The sequence below is a fragment of the Argiope bruennichi genome, chromosome 1, assembly GCF_947563725.1.
Source record: "Argiope bruennichi chromosome 1, qqArgBrue1.1, whole genome shotgun sequence".
Lineage (NCBI taxonomy): Eukaryota > Metazoa > Arthropoda > Arachnida > Araneae > Araneidae > Argiope > Argiope bruennichi.
Window position 1 is genome coordinate 14,577,959 of NC_079151.1, and position 18,877 is coordinate 14,596,835.

The window sequence follows — 18,877 nt, forward strand, 5'->3', positions numbered from 1 at the left end:
TCATATATTTCGCAAATAAAAATGACGCTTTTCTAGAATTAAATTTCATATTGTTAGCCATGAATTTCTCTATCCATTTTTGTTATCTTGCAGTGACATTAGAGTATTAAACGAAATGGGAAGGGTTTGAATACGAAACTAACCATAAAAGTCCGGCGATCTAATGTGCTCTAGTTACCCTTATTAGCAGACGAAATCTGAAGGACTTTTAGACATACTGGACATGCTACAAACGTTAACCGTACCTGACATATTTCAATTGCAAATAGAGAGTTTTGTTTACCGTAGTTATTTATAGTTATTACGTATTTTTACTGTAGAGTATTTTTTCGTTTGTATTATATATATTTTAATTCGTTGGTAGTATCGTTATATTGTTTACAATTTTTTTTTTTATTATTTGACAAGTGACTATACCGCGAAATTGCAACTTCAGCATTTTGTGAGATGAAACTTGTGAGTATATTTTGAAACTTTACTTTAAGTGTTATAAATAACTAAACGTGATTTTCCTTACATCAGCTGTAATTCGTTTTAAGAAATATATTTTTTATTAATTATGTTGCGCTATTCGATTTCTTATTTTTACAACTGAGAGCACATAACATTCCAATGAGTCACTTTACATCTATCAATAGTATGATCAGCTTTAATAAGATTATAAAAAAAAATGTGAATTATATGAAATATGTTAACAATAAAAAAATTGAATTCATAAAACACCGATTATATAAAAGTAAATCTTGTAATGTCAGTGCTTATCATTTCTAATCTCTGTAATTAATTTTAAAAATTGAAAAAAAAAATTACAAAATATTTTTTTATTTATTTGCCAGTTATTATGTCTAATTCAGAAACATATGAACGTTAATTTATATCATTTTGTGTTCTAACAATTTAATATTTTGATCATAATGTAACTTTTTTAAAATTACAATTTGGGTAATATCCCTGTTGTATTATGATTAATTTCAGTTTATGTCCAATTACTCATCTCATAGATGCAATAATAGATTTATATATAAAAACTGTAAGGTAGACCAAACAGAATTCTTAAAATAATTTTTTAATGAATATAATTAGCATTCATTTTCAGATATATAAATTTAATTATGTAGAATAATACTGCATAATTTAATCTTTTTAATTAATCATGGCTTTGCTATGTCCTTAGTCACTGTCATCTTTTTTAATGTCAAGAAACAGATTTTTTAATAAATAAATACACTGAGTGATGAGTTGCATTCCCCTATTCTGATAAATGAAATATGAGATTTATTGGATTTAATGGATTGGAATTTATATCAAATATTAAGAGTGTTCTTCAGAAACTTTTGGAAACTTTAATTTTGCTTATAAAATAATTAATATGTGCTGTTTTTTATTATTATTTTCTAGTTAGATTTTTAAAAATTGAAATTGTTTTCTGTTCACAAAGGTTATTATTTTAATAAATTTGTAACAACTTTTGATTTGAAAGGTAACAAATGTAAAGTATGCAAAGTACTTAGATGGGCAAATTTTTATTTGAAAAATCTAGCTTCTTCCTGTAAATCATTTGATTTTTCTGTTTCTTTTATTCATAATTTAAATGTTGACACTTAGGTTGGAGCAAAGATGTTCTCAATATATATCTATATATTATTTAACTTAGATATTCACTTGACATACATCTAATTTATTAATTAATTCTAATTTCTTGATTATTTCAGGCATCAGTTATTTTGTAGAGTATTTCTTTGAAATGCCAAAGAATGAAGTGAAATCCTCAAGCACAGTTACTTCCAAGTCATCTGAAATCACTACTGTTAGTTCTGATGGATTGACATGTGTCACTGAAAAGACTAGGCATGTTGAAATAAGGACCCAAAATTGTGATGGAGAAGAAAAAGCTATCGTGGAAGAGCATGGTGGATCCATTTCAGAAAGGTATTCTTGCAATTCTAACTAAAGAGTTGAAATCTTAACAATTCTAACTGAAATCCTTAATTGCAAACATTCCTAACTAAAAGATTGAATTGCTAAAATTTTAATCAAATGGCAAAATTTCTACCAGTTGTAACTGATGTGCTGTTATGGCTTGATGAAAAGATTTTAGCTTTGGGCTTGGCAGCACATAAGTTGTAACTGATGTACTGTTATGGCTTGGTGAAAAGGTCTTAGCTTTAGGCTTGGCAGCACATAAGTTTTAGATCCCTTATCCTTGATTATGTGCTGTGTATCTAGGGCTGTAGTATATTCATATGTTACAAGTCATATGTCTTTCTATTGATATGATGTGGAATTGTGACATGTCTTGTAAAAGTTCATCTGTCATTCTCATAGTCTGTCTATATTTGAAAACTGAATGATCTATCTCAAAATTGCTTTTAAATAATTAATAAATTTATTGAATTAAACTAACTTGTATGATTAAAAATGTGTTAAAATTTATTTTTCTCTTACTGTATATTGGATGCTTTTGTTCTTTAAATGTTATTAAAATTGTCAATAATTTGTTAAACTTTAATTTGTAATTATTTGTTTAGTACAACAGTTGCTTTTTTAAACTATATGATTAATATCTTATTAATATTTTTTATAAACAGCTACAAAAGTAATATAATTTTGTTGTATCAAAAGCCATATATATCAAATCATATTTAGCTGTTGTATCAAAAAATTATGTTAGCTGTGCTATTTAATTTTTATGGAATTTCTGTAGTTAATATTAGTTTTATTCAAAAGTTATTTTATTTTCCTGTAAAATGGTCATGTTTAACTTCAATAGAATTTTAAAATTCATTAGTATTTATAATTTTAAATATAATAAATTGGTTATGTTTAGTTAAAATTTACTCTATCAACTATAATATATAGTATTATTGCTCTTGTAACATATAAATATTTCTTTTGAATTTGTTTACTTGTATGTTTTTTTAAAAATTCATTTCAGTGTGTTTGAAAATATTGATTAATTTAGTTTTATTTATTTATTTAGATTGGCTGCCCTGCAGCGATCTGGATCTGAGAATTGGAAGAAAAGGTTAGGTGGAAGGCCCCCTATTCTGCTTAAACCTGATGGCCCTGTCATGAGAGTGAAAGAGGTAAATTGTATTTGTGATATTTCATTAGTTAAGATTACTTACAAATTGAATAATGTAAATATAAAATTTATTAAAAATAAAAAATGAAGATGATAAATCTGAATGATTGATAAAAAAAATATTTTCGGATAGTTATTTTATTATAAAGTTGTTTTGATTAGGAAATTAAAAAAAAAATAATTGGAAGCTGTGAATGTTTTTAATATTGGCTGGATATAAAATCATTTCTAGAAAAAAAAATTAAATTATATTTATAGAATGCTGTTTTTTAGATGTATTGACATTTATGGCTTATATTAATTTGTTTCGCTTACTTTTTAAAATAAAATTTAATTTCTTTTAAATATTTTTATGTATTCAAAACTTAAGTTCAGCTTTAAACGAATCCTGTGTATTTTTTTGAAAATATGATTATTATTAATCAATTAATTTTTGCAGAGTAATTTATGTCATATATGTTGAAATTAGGAATAAATTCACTTTAATGTCAGATACAGTTATTCTTTTAGTTACAAAAAACACACCTTAAATTAGAGAAAACATTTATTATTAATATTATCAAGGAAAAAGTTTCCATGAGCTACAAAAATTTATAGAACTAATTTAATGTGCATGCTTGTATCAGAACCATAAATTATTGCATGCATTTAGTTAAATTGATATATACTAGAAATCTTTAACCTTCCGTCGGGCGCAATGCAAATCCTAACACGATCGGGTGCAATTCATCTAAGAGAATGTACTCAATTAATGCAATTTTTGGATGTATGTTAAAACAAACATATTAAACAGAACTTTTCACTTACATTTGAGTATATTTAGTATGAGTATTTGAGTATATATGAGTACTCAATTAATGTGACTTCATCTCGCAGATTAGTTGCGCCCAATGGAAGGTTAAGCAATTTTCATGTGTCAAAGTTATAACTTTGATTTTAATTTCTTAGGTGAGCGTTGAAAAATAGAATAATTTGCCTGGTTCATACCCCTCCCTAATCCCTGCAAGGCAGATCAAGCCTCCCCCAATCACATTCTTAAATGTTTAAATTTTACAATTTTTGAAATTTTAAGGAATCTGCTATTGTTTTTGGACTTTTTAGAAATCTTTGGTTTCATGGAAGTGGTATAGTGCAGCTATAACACCTGGGATTAAAAAAATTTAAAACTTAAAAAAATAAAATATAAATTTCATTTATTATTTTTTTTTCTTTTGCACATTTCTTTTTCTTAAAAACTTTCTCATTATTCAGTACCTAATAGTTATTTCAACATATATGTTCCTTTCCCCCTATATTTTAGTGATTTTCACATCAACTTGTTAATGTGACTGCTATATTTCATTGCAAAGGCTTAACCAAATGTATCCCATTGTTTCTTTTTGCTGTGTTGAATAAGTCAATTATGTATTCTCAAACTACTAAGTAACTGTTATTTGGCATATACTATCTGTCCATTAGCTGAATTTTAAACTCAAAGTAACATTGTTTTTTATATTTTTTTTGTTTGATTTGTCTTCCGAATAATGCAATAATTTGATAATAATCTTAATATTTTTTACAATTTATTCTGTTTAAAATATTTTTTTATTATGTATTTATTGAAATAAAACTTTCTGAAATAATTTTGTACCAGTTTTTCAATAAAATTTCTTTTTAAAATTATCATAGCAATATTTTATTTTATTTCATATTTTAATTTTGATATTTTATGTACAATTTGAAGAAAATTTACCGAAATCTATGGTTTAAATGAAGTTGTGCAGATGTGGATTAAAAATGAATATTTATCTAATTTATAGAGGCCAAGTGGGGAGAGACCCAAAAGTCTGATGGATCGCATAATGATGTTGGGAGAAGCCCAAGATCAGTGGCGCAATAGAGTGGAGGACAAAGATGCCAGCCAGTTCACTGTAGCTGGTAAAATGGTACAAATGCGGTATTCCCCTCAAGCTAGCCCAATTATTAGTAGGAAGAAATATAGCCCAAAACCTGTTCAGAGTAGAAGCAAAACAAGTAATAAATTTGTGATTTCATATATATATATATATATATTTAAATAAGATGTTTGAAATAAATTAATCGTACTTTTTTTATAAAATGCTTTAATTTCAATTAAGGATTGTTTGAAGTACATATTACCTAGAATAAGTTAGTAAAAGCATAATTTATTATTTAATATGATGTGTAAAATGATTTTAGAACTCTTAAAATGGGTGCGAGGCTAAAAAAAAAAAGTTCTGGTAAATATTTTATTTTTTATTTATTTATTATTATTTATTTCTTTGCTAAATAAAATATGAAATTGGTTTTGACTAATTAACAGTTGATTTTATTTGCACATTTTTTTAAAGTTGCGTAATTTAAGTCAATAGAAATATCATTTATTATTTAATGCTATATGTAAAATAATCTTTGAACTCATAAGGTGTAGGGGAGATTAGAAAAAGAGAGTTCTGGCAAATATTTAAAATGCTTCATTTTGCTAAATTAAATATGAAAATGATTTTGATTAATTAATAGTTGATATTGTTAGGCATTTGCATATATTTTCAACTTGTTGCTTGCGCATGATGTTGGAATTTTGTATGTTTTCATTCATCTGCTGATGTGCTAGAGTAATGAAATTTTGTATATTTGTGTCTTTCTGATGATATTGCCTAATATTTTTGGTGAATTGGGTTGTTCTTAATTCACATGTTGACAGAATAAATTATCAATTAAGCATTTAAATTTTTGAAATATTTATTTCACAAAGTTGTCCTACTTGTTATTTAATAGGAATAAAATCTTTTAAAAGTTCTATGATATAAATTGGAAATTAAAAATTAAAATGATTAAAATAATTTTTTTTTTTACTTATAAAAGTATGATTTAAAAATTGTTTTGATTCAGCTTATTTGGAATTCTTATTTTATCTATGTATGGTATAACTTTTGTCCTCAATAAAGTGTTGGTTATATTTTTATTTTATAAATTTCTGTTTTGAGAAATGTGCTTTTTATATGTATGGATCATCCTTGTTTGTATGTAATTGAATCTTTGAAATCTGAATAATTTTAAGACTTTAAACTTTATAAAGAAATTAATAAAAAATGTCTGTTTTGCAGATTATAAAATGAAATTATGTGTATATTTTTAATGAAAATTATCTGCTAACTATAATGAATAGCAAAAGTTATATTAACCACTTTGATGATTCATTACATTTTTTTTAAATGAGCCTAAATTTTGCCAATATGTGGGGGATGAAATGAAAATGGATCAGAAGTCACTTATAAAATGTCATAATTTATTTTTAAAAATAATTACCAAAATTCCACAAGTACTTGTCCTACTGGTTTACTAAGCAGTGAGTATTTTATTCATAGATATTGTGACCCTGAATTCAAACCACTTTCAAGGAATGTCCATAATTTTGCTATCTAAGTGTAAAAGGCAATATTTCAATGCCATTTTCATTGGAACGAATAATTCAAATTTGTATAGCCAAAGATTGAATTTATATGGTAGGTATTTCAGCACTTTTTACTAAAGTTTCATCGACTAGTTCAGTGTGTAAGTGGTCGTGTATTTTCAGACAACAACATTCTACCTTCTCAAAATCTAACACATTCAGGCATTAAAAAATTAATAACTTCTTGTTCATTGTTGTTAGCAGAAGCAGATGAAGTGACCTCTAATTGTCTGCTGGACAGTTCTGTTGGCTTACCACCATTACATATCCTGTGATTACTTAAGGCATGTCCATTCCACAATAAAAATTGTCTTTATCTTCTGGTCTTCCTCTGCGTAACATTTTGTTCACACTTGTTCAAAAATACCAATTATAACCAATGTTTCTCTTTCATTTGATCCACTCTATTGCTTTAGAATTTTCTTCACCCTAAGTCTAATATATTCATTTGATTATTTGTTTTATATTTTATGGTACAAGAACTATTAAATTAATTATATTGCATTAACATTGATGTAATTAAATATATTACAAATGCACTTTTGCAAGGCTATAAATTATTATTTCAACTTTCTTATTTTTAAATGATGAATATTTTCTTATCAGTTATTTAAATGCAATTGTCTCCCTTTCCAGCCAACATCCAAGAGCTTTCCAGCTATCTTAGTCAGAGCACACCTTCTTCTCCTTATCATTTAAGTAAAAGCCAGTCTTCCCTGATTACTACTAGTGAGTTGCATCTTAGTTAATCAGTTTGTTCATTTTATAGTTCTAAAAAAATAGTTAAATCCTTTCCTGTAGAGGACTTTAGTGAATCTCAAATTTATTTTTAGTTTACTTCTGTTCTTGTTTTAGTTCTACACAATAAGAACTTAAGATTTTCATTTTAAGATCTTAAAAAAACATTTTGAATGTGAAAAATGCTGCTATAACTTTCTTATGTAATCTTTAATCTGTATGTTTTTAAAAAATATACAAGAATACAAGAATAAACAACAATTAATGAATTATGACAGGTTAATTGCAATTATTAGGTGAATTTTATCAATATATTTCCATATGTCTGATTCCAGATTTATATATTAATATTTTAAACTCAATGTGGAAAGATACATAACTATTTTTAATTACTCTGATGAATCTTTCTCTGATAAATATTATCTGATTGTTAAAAATATATATGAAAAAAATTCAAAGTTTTTTAATTTAAAATTTTGCAAAATGCTTTTATTATTTTTTTTAAAAAAAGGCTGAAAAATACAGGCTTATAATATATCAAAAATATTTAAATTAAATTATATTTAAATAAATATTTAAAAAAAATTCAGGTTTGTAAATGAAAAATTAAAAAAAAATATTATGAATTAAATTAAAATATTACAAATGATTTGTGTTTAACCCTTTGTACTTGAGTGTTGCCAGAGCAGTGGTATTAGCTTTAAAACACATATAATTCCACTTTTTTATTCATAATCATAATGCAGTTACTTTCATTAGTAAACAAAATTAGTAATTATGATATTGGTAAAGATCTGTCAATATTGTTTAAATTAACTTAATTATATATGCTTTCAGTTTATAAAGTACATGCAACCCAATGATGTTGTAATGTTATTTTAAGTGAAAAGGATTAATTTCTTAGATCCACTATTTTTTTAAGATTAAGGATTTTATTTTATAAATTTTTATTGCAGGTATTTGGGAGGATATACAAATATTTTTATATTTTTTATTTCTTAATTTCATATCCTTTTAACCTTAATTGTTTCCAAGACTTTTTTACTTAATTTTTTTTAAATATGTTTTTTTATAGGTAGTACATTAGAACTTGAAAAGGTAACTAAAGTAAATACAGTTTCAGTTCCTAAAATTGATGATGAAAGCTTCACTGCCTTTTTCAAATCTGTGAAAGACAGATTGAACAGAATAAGTGTCAGCACTTTTGATATATCTGATGAAGTCTTTGAATTTATATCTTCTGAAACTCATGATCTGTAAGTTTTTTTTATTTTAAATACTTTAATTCATTTTAAAAGAAAATTTTATTAAAAAAATTATCAATTGTAATTTAAACTATTTCATGGTGTTTTTTTTTAATTCCTTAAATACATACTAATTTCATATAAAAGATGCAGTAAAAAGCATGAAATTAAAACTGAGTTTAAATTTTCAGAAAGTGTTACTCTTTGTCTTTATTTCAATTCGTCTTTATTTCAGTTCCTCATAAAAGAAATTCATTTGCATTGTGTGGGCATGCAAAATTGTTTATTTTTTGTGTATAATATATGTTTTGATTTTTGAGTGTGTATATATTGTCAAATAATTCATTTCAAATAGTTTACTTGTAAAGTCTATTATTAATAATTAAAAAAAAAAAATTCTGTTAAAGGCTGTACTGGAAATCACTTGTATATTTTCAGTTTTAAAAAATCTGCATTTAATTTTTCTTTACAAATAGGTGATAAACTGTAACATTGCCCAAACCATTCTTTTCAGTATAATGTAGAACGAATTTTTTTTAGTACTTGACAGTGATGGAAATTGACTAAGCTTTATATCTATACCATTTATTATGACTGTTTATGATATACCCTTTTTTTATCAGTTGTTAAATTGTAATAGCTTGGTAATTTTTGTAGTAGGCCATTTTTTTTTTCTAAGAAACTATTAACATGCATCTTGTTTTATTTAAAATAATGATTTGAATGTTTTCAGATCCTTTTGACTAGTGCATTACATTTATTTTTCTTCTGAGTGATTGTCCAACTCATTCAATATATTTTTTTCTCTATATATATATATTCTATAAATATTATGATCTGCGGTTATATTCTTGATTATATTCCTTGCATCTGTAAGAAACTGTTCATTAGTCATTTGTTGTGTTTATTAGCAATTAGAAAGCATTAAAATTAAAAAAAAAAAAAATTCATCTTTGTCACTTTTTTAGAAAATATTTTACTGAACATCTTATGCACTTTATGGTAATTTTGCTTTAAAGGAAATTCCTTCAACATTGACATCTTCAGAAAAATATTATCATAGATAAAAAAATTTTGATTGTTAAGAAGTTTCGGCACTTACTTAAGATAATATTTTTATTAAATTTAAAAGTTAATAAAATTTTCTGTTTCTATCAAAAAATATTCTTTAGTGGTAGAGTATTTTTTTATATTATCATAATAGAGATTAAACGTGTATAAAGAACTTGTTTAGGACAAGGGAGTTTATACACTAAAGACTAATCACCTTAGGTGACTAGCTGGTTTCCCAAGATTCATGACTGCTGAAATTTTCAATTAAATATTTTATTTAACTTGGTCTTAATAACTTCTTTAGCAAAATATTTTTAAGCTTCAAATTTTGATAAGATATATAGTTTATACTATTTTAGAATCCTTACTCTATTCTGTGCATTTTACAATGCATTTGCCTTAGCTTCCCTAAAATTCCTAAAAAATGGATACACTCTATAATTTGTAGCCTTTTAACAATTAAACATAATTTCTAGCCTAAAACAATATAAAATTTGACATTTTTCTTCAAGTTAATAGTATGTTAAATCCAAATTTAAATCTTTTACAGATTGTTCTCAGAAATAAGGAAATATATTCCTTGCTTTCCTAAAATCTGATTTATTAATAATGATTTATGTTGTGGGCAGAAGCTTGATTTCACTATTTTGCATATTTCATAATTTTTTGTATTAATTTCGACAGTAATTGAGGTTGTAAAACTAAAATGAAAATATATCTGCAGTTTTAATTGTGATTTATATCAATAACTTTGGTGTTCTTTCATAATTATGTTTTTACATTATTTTCATGATGCATTTAATATTCATTCAGAGTTCTTATTTACTTTTGTATTCATGTTGGAAAACTGATGTTCATTTGGTATTATGAAATCTGTGAAAAATGGTAATTTTTCATTGACATATCATAGAAAAAATTATTATTTTAAAATTTTAAAATGATGTAAAAATAATTTTTGTGCTGCAATATTTTTGTAAGTTTGCATGTAAAAGCAATAAAATTTGTTTAATTTTTAATTAATATTTTAAAAACTTATTCCGAGGTGCATATTTCCCCCCTTCCCAAGGTATTTATGAGCCAAGTATATTTGCTTTAAGTCAAATAGTCTAGTTTGTTGAGTATCAACCTACAATTATTCTTATTTTAAGTAACAATGGATTCAGGTAGCTTTTTAAGAAGTGGCTTATTCATGTATGTTAGTACTTTAATAGTTGATTTTTATGCTCTGCCAATTCTTAATTGCGAATTTTTTATTGTAATCATATGTTTAAAAATTGCAATAGAAAAAAAGAAACTCTTTTGAGTTAGTTGACAACAAGCAATAAAAAAATAAAAAAAACCATGCTACATTACTTAGAAAATTAACAAGGGAAAATATAATTCTATAAAGCATGTTTGTGTTTATTAATTATTATTTCATGATGGAGATATTCATGAGGAGCCAAGTTCTCTTAATTGTGGTATATTTTATGCAGCAACTTATAAAAGCTCTGGCTAAGATGAGACAGAAAATTTCAGTGAACCACTTAATATAAAGCTAAATGAAATATAAATTTTATTAAGAGTCATAGTTGCTTTTTTTAGTTTTTATACTGATTGCAATGTTATTTGCTTTTATTTTTTTATATATATTTGATCATTTTAGCAATATTAATTATAAAGAAATTAAATAGGCTGCTTTCATTAATTAAGAGCTTGTAAAATCAAATATTAATGTGAAGAATCTGTTTTTATATTGCATATAGTATCCTTTGTTCTTCTAAATATACTTCCTTATTTTTAGATTAAGTCAAAGAAAAGAAAAGCTCAAAATTCAAAGAAAGCATGCTTCTTCTGGGAATCCCCTGAGACTTTTGGCTTCACGTTCTGACCTGAAACAAGATTATGAAGAAATTTATAGAGGAGTTGCTGAGAGAGAATTAGAAAGAATGAAAATTGAAAGATGTATATATGATAATTGCTTCATTTAAAAAAATCGTTAATTATTAATCATTCACATTAAGTGTATTATTTGCTTATTGAGTGGTTATAATGACATTTTTAAATATAAAATGAAAATACATGTTTTATTACAGAATAAGGTTTCTGCAATAAACAGAGATCTTATTCTGAATATATCAATGGGTATGTATTAAAATTTGATGATTTGACTCCATTGTTTAATCCTAAAAAATTAAATTACTTTTCTTTGTGGTCCTAGATAAAAAAAACCAATAATTATGAAATGCCAAATTTTATGCTGTATCTAATTTTGTGATTGTAATCTTGAGATTTCAGCCTAGATTTCACCAGGGGTATACATTTACAATATATCTGTGAAATCCATCCTCTTCTTCCTGCCTGTGTTGTGGAAATGAGAGAATATACTACTTTCCAGATCCTAGCTATCTTATTTTTAATAACATAAAATTTAAATGCAACAATTAAAAAATATTTTATGTGCATAATAAGAATTATTTAATCATTATTTTAAGTGTTATTATTGAGTTGATAGATACTGCTTCATATTGAAGTGTTAAAATTGAAAAAGGAATTAAGTTTTCAAAATATGATATGCTTTAAGTTGGAATGACTAGTATAAAATTGTTTTTACTTTTTTCATGTAGAAAGTATATTAAGTATTATAATTGTCAAAGAATTTGAACACAAGATTCTGATGAATCTCCATATATCAGACCTCTCTGAGCCTGAAAAAAAAAAGATTTTTTTAATTATGTCTGTCTGTTTGAATATGATTACTCAAAAATACTTTCTAAAAGAGGGATGAAATTTAGTTTTTTTCAAAGAATGATGACACAACATAGTATGAAACATAAAGAGCTGAATGAAATAATTTGGCACTCAGATTTAGATACAAAGTGTAGATTTTCATGTCTAGGTCTCTTGATTTTCTTCATTATGCTTCAGTATATACTATTTAAACTAATTATTAAAAAATATCTCAATCCAAAAAAAATTATTTAAAATATTAAAGTTTTAATCAGTTAAAAAATTTATTTTGAATAAGATATAAATTTTCTGAAATTTTATTTTAAAAGTTAAAATATAGGTATACAAAATAATCAAAAAAGTGTGGTAAATTGTGATTTTTATAAAATTCAAGTGAAATTTTCAATGAAAAGCAAAATATTTTAGAAAATTTTATATCCTTCTGTATCTCGAAATAAAATTTTCTTTCTTTTAGTGGCCAAAGGTTCTAGCTTAGCTATGTCTGCATTAGCTGGCCTAGCAAGCACAGAAGATTTCAAAAATGTTGCCTTGAAAAAAGGATCTCCTGCCAACCCTGTTTCTGAAAACAAAATTTTTCTTTTACAAATAAAAGGTATTTGCAATAATTAAATTTTCTGGAGTTTTTTGCATTACTATGTTGAAAGTTATATAAATTTGAAGTGAGTGTTGAGGAGTTATTTATTTAATAACATTTGCCTTGTGTATTTCCAATTGTTCTTATTTATTAAATCATTATTATTGTTCCAAATAATTAATTTGCGTGAGTTTAAGATTGATTGAAACATAAAATTTTTATCAATGACAAATAAAGTGAATGTGATTCCATCATTAATTGATTTTCATAAAAATCAAACAATCAAATAACTAATAAAATCTTCTATAATATATTTATTTTAGAGCTTTAATTGTTATCCTTGATTAAAGATCTGTTTTCAAGTTGCCAAATTATTTATTTATTTATTGGATTGGGAGGAAAGGATCTATCAAATACTTATCTTAGAAATGATGAATAATTTACAATAAACATAAAATGAATGAAATGAAAACAGATTTCAAAACAGTGTATGAAATCTATTCATAAAATTTCATATAATTATTAGCAGAATTTCCTTTTAAACTTGATTTAATTATTCCCTTACGTGTTGTTAATTTCTCTAAAAGTATATAACATATGTAGTACATTTAATTTTACATTTTTTAAAGTATTTATTTGCTCTATTCTAAAATAAAAGAAAAATATTTTTATCAATAAATTAAACTATCACTTTTTTCTTTCTTTATTTCCAAGTTTGATCTAACTCTTATGTAAATTTCTTTATAAAAAGTAATTTTCTTTATTCTAATTTTTAACTTCCCCTGCCTTTTTAAATATAACATTGAACTTTAAAATGTTATAAAGAGTGTTAAATTTTGCTATACATCCTTTCAAAATTTTATTATAGTGGTATATTTTTAATCATTTATGTTCTTTGATTTTATTTATTAATTATTTATCATTGAAGAGCTGTGGGAAATTGTAAAACAATAAATTTAGTTTTGATTCTTTTGGGACTTTTTTTTCTTTTTTTCTTCTTTTTTTTTTGTAAAAAAAAGGTAAAAATTCCAATTTGTATATGTATTCTAATTTTTTTTAAATGTAGGACGTCGGCGTGCTCAAGTCAGATTAGTGGAACCCAAAGCAGCCTCTTTGAACCATGGTGATAGCTATGTTCTTGTCACTCCCAATCAAGTGTACTGTTGGCATGGAGAATTCAGTAATGTTATTGAGAGAGTGAAGGTAAATGCATAATACTCTGTTTTATACTGTATATGTATAAAGTTTTAAGATGATGTGATATGTTGCTAAAATTAAATTTTTAGGACCTACATGAATGAATAAATGATTATAATCAATTTTCATGCAGATGAATATAATGTAGAAATAAATTGCAGTATTTTTAAAAAGATATATGTTAGCAGAAGTTGAAAATTGCAGCAGTGACTTTTTTTTTGTGATGTCTATAATAGAATCGTGACTTTAAAAGGAAATATATATATATATATATATATATATATATATATATATATATATATATATATATATATATATGTTTAAGACTATGTTTAAAAGATGATTCTGTGTTTATATAGATTTAGTGTATATTGAATTTAATGTAATGGGTCTGATACTTTCACTAATTTTGCAATGAGTTTGGAGAATGGATAGCTGATTGACTTGGTTGTTTTTCTCAGTATAATTTGCAAACAAACAAAACTATAATAATAATATTAAAGCCAAGTAAAACAACAATAGCTAATTCAAAATATTCCCATAGATATTCTCTAATTGTGTAGAATAAATTTAATTGTTTTTAATTTGTTGAAAATTATTTAAACTTATGATTTAGTTATGTCAGTGTCATTTGAGAGATTAAAGTTTTATTTTTTCTATATTCATTTTTGCCTTTTATGTGTTACTAATTTTAAAATAACATTATCTGAAATCGTTAGCAATTGAAAAAATTTCATAATATTCATTTTTATTATTAATTTCATAAATCACTCTCATGTAAAATAGAGATTGGGAGTAATTATCTTTAAAATATATATTTCATTAAATCTTTAAAAATTAATTTAATAAAATGAAATTTATATTTATTTTAGAAATTTATTCTTTATATCTGATTGTACAATATAAAATTCCATCATTTAGTCTTGATGAAATATTTGCATTGTTCAATTTAAATAATAATATTAATATTTTTTTTTTATATCTGTACTGTTTTGAAGGGAAAAATATTTCTTTTTGATTATTGTATTACATATTGTCTCATTTTAACAAAAATAATTATAAATAAATGGAAAAAAATTTTATAGGCTGCAGAAGTTGCAAATTTAATTCAAAGCTCGAAAGACTTGGGATTCAAAGGTCAGTCAGAGGTTATTATAATTGAAGAAGAAAACAGTTCTCATGAAAAGCTGCAAGAAGAATTTTTCAATGCTTTATCTGTGAAAAAAGATGAAATCCGTGCAGCAGGGGCACCAGATGAAGATGAAGTATTTGAATTTTATTTCCTGTTTTTTTTAGAAAATATTAATTAAAAAATATTTCACTTTCCTTTTATACTTGGGTTACAGTTTTTTTTTAAAAAAGCTACCTTTAAAAAATTTTAAATTGTGAATGTAATTAAGACTTTATGCTCTATATATATTCTTAAAATAATTTTAACTAAATACTATTTTGTAGTATATAAGCATAAAACAACCTATGAAAAAATTTATTAAAATTTGATAAAATAATGTTCCAGTTTCTTATATTATCTGAAATTGAATTCTTTGTTCTAAATTAATAATTATACTGATTTTTGAGATTAATTTTCCAAAATTATTAATTACAAAACCCACAATTAAGAATACATATTAACATTTTTTTATATATATGTTTATTAATATGCTTAATTTATTTTAGCTTTATGAAATTGCAATTGTTAATACGAATGCTGTATACAGACTTGAAGAAAATGAATTGAAGCCTTGTGATGAATTTTGTGGTGCTGTGCCAAAAATTGAAATGTTAAAATCAGATATGGTATTTTGATATTTGATTTTTATTAATTGTAATATATTTAAATCCATGCATTTTAATTTATTAATTAGGTTACGGCAGAATTTAAACTACATGGTGCACATAAAAAAACTTTAAAAAAAAAAAAAAATTTTTTTTTAATAAAGATAATTTTATTAGGCTACCTTTTGCATTGGATTAAAAAGGGAAAAGAAATGGTCATATAAATAATATAAATTTATTTTTATGAAAGTCTTTAAATAGTCTTATAAATTATTTTTAAGAAAGTTTAAATAAAGCTGCCCATGTTAATAAGTTCAAAATTTTCTATCTTTTATATATATATATATATATATATATATATATATATATATATATAATATAATATGTGTGTGTGTGTGTGAATTAAAGTTCGAAAAAATTCTAGTGTATCTTATAGGAAATTTTATATCCAAAAGCTGATTGAATTTTGGAGTTTAAAGATTCAAATTGACAACTTTTATTAAATTTTTGAAAACCCTTAATGCTTTTTAAAATTAAATTTTAATGTTGCCACATATAAATATACATATGATCTTAACATAAAAAGAATAATATATTTATTTTTTAAATTTATAAAATACTATAGTAATTTAATAATTTGGAACATATTTCAATTAAATGTTTCTCATTAGTAACATAGTTATTCACAATATTGATATTTAGAATTAAAAGGATTTTACAGTGAATGATAATTTTAGCATTGATATATTTTGTGTTATAGATCTATGTATTTGATTTTGGTGCTGAGATGTATGTGTGGTGTGGAAAGCACGCAGGTACTGAACTTCGAAAAACAGCCATGTCTTTAGCAAAGGATCTCTGGGATGAAGGTTACAATTACTCAGAATGTGATATAAATCCACTTAATGCATTGTTTGGTAAGTTCTCTTTGAAAATTGTTAATGTAATTAAAGATTTAAATTCAAATGCTGACTTAAACTGAATAACAAGCATTTAGAATTCATGTTTCAATCAATCTTAACATTGGTGAAATTGTATTGTATGGTAGAATGGAGATCATTATGATCTCTGCTGTTGAAGCAAGAGGATCCATGTTTTCTGGAACATATCTTTAATGATCACATTTCAGACAAATCAAACACGAAGACAAGGCAAGAAATGAATGTGCTCACACTTTCACAGAACAACTTTTTATCTCATTATAATAACATTTGCAATGCACAATGAGATGCACACCTAATCTGGCATCGCCACCTATTATCCAAAAGAAAATTGTAGAATAATGCAACTGCTACAATTGTTATGTATTTGAGAAATTATTTGATTTGCTGAAAACAACTATTGCCCCAAATATGAATTTTGAGTTTTAATTTCATGCAAAATTAGTTGCTTAATACTTCATTTTATTTTTGTTTAAAGTTTACACCCATTATAAACTGTTTTAAATTGAATAGCTTTATGAAGAAGAAAAAATGGATGAAGTATATTAATTGTAGTATTCAGAAGTTATAAATTTTTTTTTGGTAAATATTTGTGTATGAAAGAATTTTAGTCAAATGAATCATTGTAAATAATATCATTGTGCTTGATTTTACCTAATATATATGTAAAATAAATTATTGTTTCCATTTGAATTCTAAGTATTTTGTCACATTTTCTTTTAAGTTCCCAGCTGCATTAGAATTGCTTGTTAATTTGTTTGAAAGTAATTTTAGGGATATTAAAATATATTAGAAAATAATAAGTATATTAAAATAACGAAAAATTAAAACTTTTTAAGAAATATTTTTGTTGATTTATTATTAAAATGAAATTTTATCGAAAATCTGGATACCCAAACAAAATTTTATAAGCATGAGATTAGACAGAAATACTGTAAATAAATTGGAATTGTAATCACATTTATAAAATTTTTATTTTTTTTACAATTAAAGTATGATATTTTATATTTTTGATAATATTTATTGTGGCTTTATAGTCTTCTCTTTTTGTATTTTATGCCTTGTACATTTGCGATTCCCCAAATTTTGTATGAAAATATTAACTTTTCTTATTAAATACATTTGTAAAGTATTTTTAAAAATTGTTTTATATTTATTATTTTCTAATTTTTCTTACTTTTCTCTTGATAAATCCAGTATGGGAAGTAATATCTAAGAATAAATATCCTAATTTGTGTGTAAACTATGTATTGAATATTATACTAGATTGTTAAATATTTCTGTATGCATTAGTAATCTTATTCTAATAACAAATATTTTAATTCTTATTTCCAATAGTATTTTTAATTATTTTTTCAAAAATATGGATGCAAAATTGTAAAATCATGAGATTTTGATTGAAATTTTCCAAATAAACTGGAATTTTAATCACATTTATAATACCTTTCAACTTATATGAATGTTTTTAATTTCTTCATATTTTGATTGTGCTTTAATTTATTTGTAATTATGTATGGTTTTTTTAAATAAAAAATTGTTTTCTACTTATTAATCTTTGATATGTTTCACATTTTGTGATTGTGAATAGTATGGAATCTAAAAATTAATATTTCTCAAACTAAATTTTTAATTTTTTGCTACTTTTGTAAAATTATTTTTTATTAAATTGATATAATAATTTATAATTAGGAGTTCTAAAATTATTTAAATAATCTGTTATCATTGGGATGTAATAATTATGCCAAATTTGAATGCATGAAAATATGAGTTAAAAAAAAGTTTTCTCAGACTTTAGTCCCTACGGGCATAAAAGTAATGCAAAAATCTTTTATAAATTTCTTTTTTTTCTTGGTTTTCAATTTCTGTTCTCTGTTCAATTTTTTGTGAAAAAAAAGAATTCATGTCATTGTAAATCTTTTATTTTAGTAAAAAAGTATTTTTAATAGCATGCTTTATTAATTTTGTCACATATGTTTAAAATAATATCACACCTATTAAAATCCTCAAAATAGTTGAGTAATTCGATTTAAAAGCATTGAGCTCCGAGGAATGAGCAAGTGGTTGAACTGTATTTTTTATCACTTG

The 18,877-nt window shown here is 24.1% G+C and overlaps 1 protein-coding gene across 1 annotated transcript in view; it reads left to right on the forward strand.

The window, feature by feature from the left end:
- The first annotated feature begins 273 nt into the window (after positions 1-273).
- The window catches only part of LOC129981539 (supervillin-like), a 33,575-nt gene continuing 14,971 nt past the window's right edge, over positions 274-18,877 (forward strand). The window contains exons 1-12 of the mRNA XM_056092455.1: positions 274-456; positions 1,713-1,929; positions 2,981-3,086; positions 4,885-5,098; positions 7,176-7,268; positions 8,353-8,533; positions 11,358-11,518; positions 12,759-12,896; positions 13,945-14,081; positions 15,161-15,340; positions 15,753-15,872; positions 16,612-16,768. Coding sequence (XP_055948430.1) covers positions 1,745-1,929; positions 2,981-3,086; positions 4,885-5,098; positions 7,176-7,268; positions 8,353-8,533; positions 11,358-11,518; positions 12,759-12,896; positions 13,945-14,081; positions 15,161-15,340; positions 15,753-15,872; positions 16,612-16,768 — 1,672 coding nt within the window. The 5' untranslated portion in view covers positions 274-456; positions 1,713-1,744. The remainder of the gene's footprint in view (positions 457-1,712; positions 1,930-2,980; positions 3,087-4,884; positions 5,099-7,175; positions 7,269-8,352; positions 8,534-11,357; positions 11,519-12,758; positions 12,897-13,944; positions 14,082-15,160; positions 15,341-15,752; positions 15,873-16,611; positions 16,769-18,877) is intronic.